The sequence below is a fragment of the Adiantum capillus-veneris genome, chromosome 30 (assembly GCF_014529385.1).
Source record: "Adiantum capillus-veneris isolate H3 chromosome 30, ASM1452938v2, whole genome shotgun sequence".
Taxonomy (NCBI): domain Eukaryota; kingdom Viridiplantae; phylum Streptophyta; class Polypodiopsida; order Polypodiales; family Pteridaceae; genus Adiantum; species Adiantum capillus-veneris.
Genome location: NC_140960.1, coordinates 75175799 through 75186213, shown reverse-complemented (window position 1 = coordinate 75186213; position 10415 = coordinate 75175799). Strand labels below are relative to the sequence as shown.

Sequence of the window (10415 nt, the reverse complement as noted above, 5' to 3'; positions counted from 1 at the left end):
CCACCTTTTCATGGGATGCCAGGCAATCTGTGGCATGGCTGGGAAAATATGCAAGTGGATTCAAAGGAGATGGAAAATTAAGTTCTTCAAGACTGATCTGTTCTTTGGTAGTAACAGGTTGGGAAGTCCAGCTGTTCTTGTCTGCACTCAAATAATCATGTACTACTTCTCTCACCATATTTGACAAGCAAGGAACCGCCGCGTGTTTTAGGGGGATCTAATTGTGGCAAGCTTTTGTGAAATCATACAAGAGAGCAAAGTGACGATCCACAGGATCGGAGGAAAATAAGCCTCAGAGGACTAGTCTAGAGCAATACATGTCATGATGACATCTTGTAATAAGTAAAGCCTAGGAGTAGTTGTGGTTTCTCTGTCAAGCAGAAAACTAGTAATCCTTTGACCCTCAAGGCTCGGTCTGAGCTCGAGGTTGGTGTATATTTATGATGTTCTTAATACTATCCACTCACAATTGTGAGTTTTGCAACAAAAAAAAAAACATGGAACGATATGGAGTTTGGAAAGAAGTAAAATCTCCCCTCCCCTCCCAAACCCTTAAGATTAAAGAACACGGGGTCTTCAATGAAGATCCCGTCATGAGATCCACGGTGAGAAGCTACGCGCGTAAAATACGAAGTAGGTTCGGTCGTCCGATTTTAAACGGATGTGTTCGAGTTTACTTTTTTTTGTCTTAGTTTACTTTTTCTCGTAAGAGTTTATGTTATATAGTTTATTTTTTGCCTTGGTGACAACGAAATACACGCGTATGCGTGGTTAGCTCACCATGCTGCCGTGGTCAAGGTTGTGGGTTCGAACTACAGGGCCAATGTTGAATTGCATTTTTTGTTGGACCTTGATCCTCCTCGAGATTCCCGTTTGTCACGCCCACCATCGATCCCATGACGGGACCTTCATTGAAGACCCCGTGCCTTTTAGTCACGTGGCCCTCCCACCTCTCTCTTAACACACACACAGATAGATCAACACAACCACACACACAATAATTTTAGTTAATAAACCATCTGAAAAATTGTTTGATAAATTAGTTAGGTGTATAGTTTAATTAGTGTTGATTGGTTTTGTTAGAGTTTAATTTAATTACTCACTTTGCTTAACAATTTCTCTACTAGGAAACAAGGTGTCTGCTGAGACTTGTCTATTATTGTAGTATGATCGTAAAAATAAATGACCCATGGATCCTATTGATCCTTGTAGCTTTTTAATCAAGGCAAAAACGGTGCTCTTTGAATAATTATTGCTCTATTACAAAACTGTCATACAATATGATCCTCAAACAGCTATAGATGTTGATTTTCAAATGAGAAACCAATTAGGGTGTCTTTCTCTATAAGCAAGGTTAGGTTTTAAATATTTTATTTCAAATGGTGATAAGATGTCGTAAGCATCACGTTGTTTAAACTTAAATCTAGGGTGTGTTCATTGTATGTAAAACTACTATATCACATACGTTCAAGGGGTATTATTAGAATCCCTTATTTATGAGTTTTTCACGATTATAACACACCTTCTCTATATTTAATTTGCTCTTTAGAAATGAAATTTCTTAATAATACCCCTTCTATAGATAAAAATATGACAATATTTGAAATTACCTTTCATTAAGCTCACACGATAGGTACATATATATAATAGGTGCCCCCATGCCAACTTATACTCTTATTCTTCCAAAATTATACCTCTCGTATGAGAACCTCACTAGACATTTAAACTAACTTATCTCATAACATATTTGTTGAAAAAATATTAAGAAATACTCACATGGTGAGACTTTTTGGGATCATTGTATAGCTTGAGATTCATAAATTTCATTTCTTGCTAAAAATGCTAGTGTCAACATGACATCTCATAGTTCTTTCTTCTTTGATTGGTGAATTTATTGCCAGAGAGTAATTGATGGATTTTTAAATCATAAGATTTTACTTTTTCATGTCTAAAAGAGTAAAATTTTGTGTATAGTGTTTGAGTATACAATGGTATTTAAAATCACTTTGTGTAGAATTTTTTATAGTGAATAAAATGCAAAACATGTTACTTCAAATTTGCTCATTATGACCACCTCCATTTAATGTATTACTTCTACATGATAGAAAATGAGTTCCTTATTATACATCTTTTTTCAATTTAGCTTTAGTATATGCCTACATTTTTACAGAAAGAAAAGTAGATGAGAATCAAATGTGGATTTTGTGTAACAAAAATGAAAAAGAGATGCAGGGTTCATCATCGCTAGCAGGCCGAAGGGGTGCGAGCCCGGTGTTTGAAGCATGCACAACCATGCCCTGCAACAACAACAAAAGGCATCGCATGGTCATTTCTTTTTTTTAATGTTGCAAGCAACATTGCTGGACATCGTTAGTGCCTTGGTGTGATGGATAGTGGGGATGACCAAAGCCGAATCGATTGACATCCACAGTTCAAGTCCAACTAGCTAAAAGTTTTATTCTACATTGTGAACACTGCAAGGAATTTGGAAGGCATCCGATAAAGATTTAGTATCATCTATACTATAATCTATCTATACTAGTATAAAAGGGGAACGGTTTCAGCCCCCCCCTACCACGCGGCGCGACCTCATGCATCCAGTTGGAGGTCCACCTGAGGAAATCCAAAAATCTATGGCAATTTGAATGGCGGAGGTGACCTTGGAAAGTCGCCGGCATTCATGTCGCGCGAGGTGCTTGAATGAACCCGGTACCAGCTGCGTGAGAGAGAGAGAGAGAGAGAGAGAGAGAGAGAGAGAGAGAGAGAGAGAGAGAGAGAGTCTTGGCCTACTGCTTGACGTGCGAGAGCGAGAGAGAGAGAATCTGCCAGCTTCATCTAACACCTACGAGAGAGAGAGAGAGAGAGAGAGAGAGAGAGAGAGAGAGAGAGAGAGAGAGAGAGAGAGAGAATCTGTCAGGTTCGTCTACCACCCGCAAGAGCGGGAGAGAGAGAGAGAGAGAGAGATTGCGAGAGCCACCTTCGTCTTGGTCAACTGGTGGTGGTGGTGGTGGTGCTGCTTCGACTGCTTCAACTCCTCCTTCTACTGCTGTTGCTTCTCAGAGGCTTCGTCGATTGCTGCTTCTTCGCCTTCGTGTAGCACAGGTACGTCCAGCTCTGCTTTGTGTCCAGCTTTGTTGCGTGCATCTCAAGCCGCTACCCACCCTCAAAAGTCGACCACTGTGCCGCTACAGTTGCCCGCCCGTGACCACCCTCGACCTCTGTTGCATGCAGTCGACCACCTTCCCGCCCGCTGCAGTTGACTAGCTGCTACCCGCCCGCTGCAGTCACCCTCCTCTGTCCGCCCCCGCAAAAGTCGACCACTGTGCCGCTACAGTTGCCCGCCCATGACCACCCTCGACCTCTGTTGCATGCAGTCGACCACCTTCTTGCCCGCTGCAGTTGACTAACCTCTACTCGCCCTCTGCAGTCATGCTCCTCTCTCCAGCCATGCCGTTGCAGCGCTATCCTTTGTCAACGCACAGCCGCAGCCACTGACGAGAGAGAGAGAGACAGAGACAGAGAGAGAGAGAGAGAGAGAGAGAGAGAGAGAGAGAGAGAGAGAGAGAGAGAGAGAGAGAGAAAGAAAGAGATGAAATGATATATTGACATTTTTTTAATGTGTGTGTGTGTGTGAGAGACTCTGTGTGTGTGTGTGTGTGTGTGTGTGTGTGTGTGAGAGAGAGAGAGAGAGAGAGAGAGAGAGAGAGAGGGCATGAAGAGAGAAAGATATTAAATGAAATGAAATATTGACGTCTTCAAAAGGTCAAAATAACCTATGAGTAGGTTGTGTGTGTGTGTGTGTGTGTGTGAGAGAGAGAGAGAGAGAGAGAGAGAGGGTAGGAAGAGAGAAAGAGATTAAATTAAATGAAATACCGATGTCTTCAAAAGGTCAAAATCACCTATCAAAGCGGTGTGTGTGTGTGTGTGTGTGTGTGTGTGCGAGAGAGAGAGAGAGAGAGAGAGAGAGAGAGAGAGAGAGAGAGAGAGAGAGAGAGAGAGAGAGAGAGAAATGAACAGTGGGATGGCGTGGATAGGGATAGGGAGAGAAAGAGGGAAATCAAGAGATAGGTATAGAGGAAAAAGAAAGAGGGATAGAGAGAGAAATGGAGAGAAAGAGGGATAGAGAGAGAAGTAGTTGGCGCGGATATTTATAGGGATCTCTCGCTCTCTCTCTCTCTCTCTCTCTCTCTCTCTCTCTCTCTCTCTCTCTCTCTCTCTCTCTCTCTCCAAAATTGTGGCTATAACATGTTGAAAGAAGTGATGTCGAAAGTTGTGTTATGCACCAGCTCTCTCTGTTTCTATTAGATCCTCTCTCCCTCTCTCGCTCGCTCTCTCTCTCTCCCTCCCTCCCTCCCTCCCTCTCTCTCTCTCTCTCTCTCTCTCTCTCTCTCTAAAATTGTGGCCATAACATGTTGAAAGAAGTGATCTCCAAAGTTGTGTTATGCACCAACTCTCTCTCTTTCTATTAGATCCTCTCTCTCTCTCTCCCCCCCCTCTCTCTCTCTCTCTAAGTGGTCATGCTAATTTGGTGCACAAACTCCTCTGTCTTTCTCTCTCTTGCCTCTTTCAAGGTGTATAGATTTGCCTATTTCAAGATCTCTCTCTCTCTCTCTCTCTCTCTCTCTCACACACACACACACACACACACACACACACACAGATACTTTCTGGAGTGGTCTTTGTGAAAGAAGTATCACCCTCCCTCTCTCTCTCTATAAATTTGTGGCAATAACATGTTGAATGAACAGTGGGATGGCATAGATAGGGATAGGGAGAGAAAGAGGGAAATCAAGAGATAGGCATAGAGAAAAAGAGAGGGGTGGTGAAAAAAATCGAGAGATAGGTGGAGAGAAAAGGAGGGATAGGGGATAGAGAGAGAAGAGGAGAATCTCTCTGTTAAAGAAAAGGAATCTATACCTTCAAAGTGCATCGATCTATCTATCTAGCTACTTTCAGGAGTGTTCTTTGTGAAAGAAGTATCCCCTCCCTCTCTCTCTCTCTCTATAAAATTGTGGCCATAACATGTTGAATGAAGTGCTCTCCAAAGTTGAATGAAGTGCTCTCCAAAGTTGTGTTATGCACCGACTCTCTCTCTCTCTCTCTCTCTCTCTCTCTCTCTCTCTCTCTCTCTCTCTCTCTCAATATGGTCATGCTAACTTGGTGCACAAGCTCCTCCTCCTCTGTAATCTCACTCCTTTTAAGGTGTATAGGTATAAATACATCTCTCTCTCTCTCTCTCTCTCTCATAGTTTTCGTACATGAAACGTTAGAGATGGAGATAGAGAGAAGATCCACTCTCTCCTTAATTATCCACATTTAAGATTACTTATAAGAGTTCTTTTTGGGATAGATGTCTATTGGTCCGAAGGTGTTGTCTCTTGGACATGCAAGACGTAGTAGGATCTGTCAAGCCTCTCGAGCTACGCGATGTGAGGCAGCAAGAGAGAGAGTTTGACGTTCTCTAGGGGGGATTAATGTAGCTCGCTTGGAAGATTGCCAGCAGTTGATAAATGTGGACCAATGCAATAATTTCTCTCAGGAAAGGGTTGGAATGGATGTAGATATTGATCCAATGCTTCTGCAAAATTGAGAGGAGATTGAAGTGAGAAGCAATTTGGAAGCCAATAATGGAGATGTTCATGGGGAGCCCATAGTTTTCTCTAGAGAGGGAGATTACTCCAAAGTCGAAAGGAATTGCCTATCCATCACCTACATATATCCTGAAAACACACCCTTGATGCATAACTCTATGTTGTCACTTTTTCACAAAAAGTCTATACTTCACAACATAGGCAGCTTGGATTTTTCATGTTCCCTTTGTGATGCTTTTGCTTGGAAGATAGAAGCAAAGACCATTCACACATTTGTGGGGAAAAGTTGTTGCAAATCAAGGAGTGTTTCTTTGCCACCATTATGTGAGTCTCCTTTAGAATTAAGAGAATTAATGCATGGAGGTAATACTAGAAGCAAGAAATTCCTAAAACATATTAGAGCATACAATAGTGTGTTGGGATTTGCTTCTTTAGGAGCTCATATAGATGAATCTCTCTGTCAAAGAAAAGGAATCTATACCTTCAAAGTGCATGGATCTATCTATCATAAAATTGGTCCACTAATGCCTGAAGAACAGCCGGATCAAATCCCTCACTTTGCTCAGTTGTATTTTTATGACACTGAGAATGAGTTGCAAAATAGGATCTCCTATGTTTCTAAACTCAAGCCAGATGTTTTCAAAATCTTGCAATCAATGATGCATCACGTAAATCCTTACGTTCATGCTTTCAGGCAGTTTGCATCAATGGTTCAAACTTCCATTATTCCTGACATAGGGATGGTCATCACTGAGAAACGTACAAATGCCTGGCAGTACCTTACTCCAACAGGTGTGGAAGTTGTTGCAATCATGCTTAGTCAAGGCGATGAGAGAAACATTGGCCATCGTGATATTGTGTTGAATCTTTCTGTGGTGGTCTAAAAAGAATCTCAAATTGCCACAAGTCGTACATGCCTCTCTTATATGTGTTGCGATTTCCAAGTGGTGAAGAAGGTTGGAATCCCTACATACAGGCATTAGACAGGCCACGAGAAAACAGAGAGCAAGGGGGAAGGAATATTTCTACAATGGATTTCTACAAGTATAGATTGCAAATCAAGGATGACACGACACAATGTCTTCTACGTGGTGGTAGGCTATTGCAACAATATATTGTTGATGCATACAGTTGTATGGAGGAGTTGAGGTTTTTATGGGTTCGCAATCATCAAAGTGATCTACACATTGAGGTGTATCAAGGTTTGGCTGACATGATCGGAGCAAGAGATGGAACAAGGGGTGACAGAGAACCCATATTGGGTACTAATGTTACGAGGAGGGTGGTATTGCCTTCATCATATGTTGGTAGTCCACGCTATATGCACCAACTCTATCAGGATGACATGGCAATTGTACGCAAAAGAGGGAAGCCTGATCTCTTCATAACATTCACATGCAATCCTGGATGGAAGGAGATAGAGGATGCGTTATTGCCTAGACAAATGTCCAACGATTGGCTTGACCTTACTGCACTTGTTTTCTATCATAAATTCAAGGATTTGATGGGCTTGCTGATTAAGGGGGAGATTTTTGGTGAGGTGATTGGACACATTTCTATGATTGAGTTCCAAAAGAGAGGCTTCCTCATGCCCACATTCTATTGATACTTTCTCCCGAGCACAAACCAATAGAGACATCCCATTATGATAAGATGGTGTGTGCGGAGCTTCCTAATAAGGTGATGTTTCCACAATTGTATGACATTATCAGCCGGTGTAATGAACATGGTCCATGTGGAAACTTGAATAAAAGGGCTCCATGTATGGTAGAGGGAAAGTGCAAGTTTAAATACCCTCGAGGATTCAATGGATCGATTACTGTGGATAGGGAAGGATACCCAACATACATGAGGAGGGATGATGGAAATTGCACTGTTTATAAGAATGTGCAAATGAATAACGAATGGATTGTTCCATGCAATCCATTTTTGTCAATAAGGTACAATGCGCATATCAATGTGGAGGTTTGCTCCACTATATCTACGGTGAAATATCTCTACAAGTATGTGTATAAGGGACATGACAGGGCAACTATTGCTCTACAAGACATTGAAGGGATTTTAGATGAAGCTACAAACTATCTTAATGCACGATATGTATCAACATCTAAGGCTATCTAGCGGATATTTGGGTTTGAATTGCATCAAGAGAAACCTGACATACAAGGCCTCCATGTTCATTTACCTCATCAAAATAAAGTCTTCTTTAATGACAGAGCGACTATACAGAGTGTGGTGGAGAGTGAGGCCAACAAAAAGACTACGCTCATTGAGTGGTTTGTTGCAAATCAAAGATATTCAGAGGCCAATGATTTGTTGTACATAGACTTCCCAACAAAGTGGGTTTGGAAGTTAGCAAGTAGAACATGGACTCCAAGACAGAAAGGAGACGTGATTGGAAACATGTACAACGTCGTTCCCACTGTTGGAGAGTTGTACTATTTGCGCATGTTACTCAGCAAGTGTAAAGGATGTAGGTCTTTTGAGGCTATTCACACCTTCAATGGATGAGTATATGAAACGTTTAAAGAAGCATGCAATGCACGGGGATTATTGCAAGTTGATGATGAATGGTTTCTTTGTTTAGAAGAAGCTTCATTTCAACAAACAGGAAAACAATTACGGCTACTATTTGTAGTCATTTTGGTTTTTTGTGAGCCGATATGTCCTGGTGCATTATGGAATCACTTCTGTAAGGAGCTTTCCGAGGACCATGTATATCACATGAGGACTTGCACAACAAATCTTAGTATCTGTGAAAGCATGGCACAAAACCAAGCATTGTCGAACTTAGAGACAATGCTTCAACAGTATGGAAAGAGGCTCTCAGATTACTCTGGAATGCCCCAAGTGTATTGCACATTGCAAGTAATGAGTGATAATGGAGTGCTTGCTGAAGAGTTGATGTATAATGTAGAGGAACAAAGAGCCCTGTCTGCTTGAATGGAATCATCTTTGAATGTTGGACAAAGGGAAGCTTACAATCGGGTTTTACAAGCCATTGACATGAATAGTGGGACTGTGTTCTTCTTGGATGGGCCAGGTGGAACAGGAAAGACATATCTTTATAATGCCTTGCTCTCTCGCATATGTGGAGAGAGCAAAGTTGCTTTGGAATGCGCATCGTCTGGTATTGCGGCACAACTTCTCGGCAATGGAAGGACCGCACACTCTAGATTTAAGATCCCGATTGATATAACTTCTGACTAGACATGCAATATTAAAGTAAATAGCCAGCTTTCTGAGCTGTTGCAAATGGCTTCATTGATCATATGGGGTGAATCTCCCATGACTCATAGACATGCTTTTGAGGCTCTTGACAAGACACTAAGAGATGGCATGCATAATAACTTGTTGTTTGGCGGAAAGGTTTTCCTCCTTGGTGGTGATTTTAGACAGATCTTGCCTATTGTACATAGAGGAGGAAAGGCAGACATTGTTGATGCATCTTTGTGCCTCTCATACATTTGGTGTTGTACAGAAATTCTGCATCTAATAGAGAACATGCGAGTGGTCAATTGTTGCAATAATGTTAGAGAAACAGAATTTGTGCAGTGGACACTTGATATTGGCAATGGCAATGTTTGGAATGGGGAGGTACATGGTAATGTAGCTTTGCCAACTTGCATGGTGCTACCACAAAATAGTTTGCAAGGACTTATTGATTGCATATATGGAGACCTTGAAACACTCTCTTTCCATGCAACCTTTTTCAAGGACAAGGAAATCTTAGCACCTCGCAACAAGGATGTGGATGCTATAAACAATTTGGTATTGCAAAAAATTCTTGGTACCTATAAGGAATATGTCAGTGCAAACTTAGTGTGTGAATCAGATTGTGATAGCATTTTATTCACAACTGTGTTCTTAAATAGTTTAGATCTCGGAGGAGGTTTTCCACCGCATGTTTTGCATTTGAAACAAAATGCTCCAGTTACGTTGCTTCGTAATTTGGATCCAAGAAGTGGTCTTTCTAATGGGACACGCTTGATTTGTAAGCAATTCCACAGCAAAGTGATTGAAGCAGAAATCATCACAGGGTCACATGCAAAAAATGCCGTGTTCATCCCAAGGATTGATTTTCTCATGGGAGCTAGAGAAGGCCTCCCTTTTGAGTTGAAACGTCGACAATTTCCCTTGAGATGTGCTTTTGGGATGACGATCAACAAGGCACAAGGCCAAACATTGGGAGTGCTTGGATTGTATCTCCCAACACCTGTTTTCACCCATGGTCAATTGTATGTGGCAATGTCTTGCATGAGATCGTCTTCTGCCATCAAGGTTGTGGTTGGTGATGGTCACCCCACAAGTGTGAGGAAAGGGGGAGACCAAAGGACATACACTTCTAACATTGTCTACAAGGAAGTGATGCAATTTACCTCATTATGAAATGAAATGCAAGTGTAAAGACCCATTCAACCTTCCAAGATTTGAATTATGTAATAGCTTTGTAGATATAATTTATAAGTTCACCCATCTCATTTATAAGCTTTGTAAACCTACATTTATGGTCTACCAATTTTCTCATGAATTGCAGAAAGGTGTCTTCTTTGGATATTACATTTTGAGGCCTTATATAGTGATATGATAGGGGATCTCCATAATTGTGATATGTATTCTCTCTCTCTCTCTCTCTCTCTCTCTCTCTCTCTCTCCTCCTCAAAATACATGGCACCAATCTTTTACTTTCATTTACTTTTTTTTTAATGAATGAAGATAGATCCTAATGTCTCCGTGACCTACACGCTAGGAAGGAGGCCTCAGCACATCCAAGGTAAAATATTCTACTCTCTCTCTCTCTCTCTCAAGAATTTGAAACGCACA

The 10415-nt window shown here is 41.4% G+C and overlaps 3 protein-coding genes across 3 annotated transcripts; all 3 read left to right on the top strand.

The window, feature by feature from the left end:
* Positions 1–6504: 6504 nt before the first annotated feature.
* Positions 6505–7197, top strand: LOC147418222 (uncharacterized). Its single transcript, XM_086507083.1, has one exon. The coding sequence runs from the start codon at positions 6505–6507 to the stop codon at positions 7195–7197; it is 693 nt and encodes a 230-aa protein (XP_086363209.1).
* A 47-nt stretch (positions 7198–7244) lies between these two features.
* Positions 7245–7712, top strand: LOC147418221 (uncharacterized). Its single transcript, XM_086507082.1, has one exon. It carries the CDS (start codon positions 7245–7247, stop codon positions 7710–7712), a length of 468 nt encoding a protein of 155 aa, XP_086363208.1.
* Positions 7713–8354: 642 nt separating this feature from the next.
* LOC147418220 (uncharacterized) lies at positions 8355–9980 on the top strand. The gene is made up of 3 exons (XM_086507081.1): positions 8355–8497; positions 8564–8721; positions 8818–9980. The coding sequence occupies exons 1-3, from the start codon at positions 8355–8357 to the stop codon at positions 9978–9980; spliced, it is 1464 nt and encodes a 487-aa protein (XP_086363207.1).
* The last annotated feature ends 435 nt before the right edge of the window (positions 9981–10415 follow it).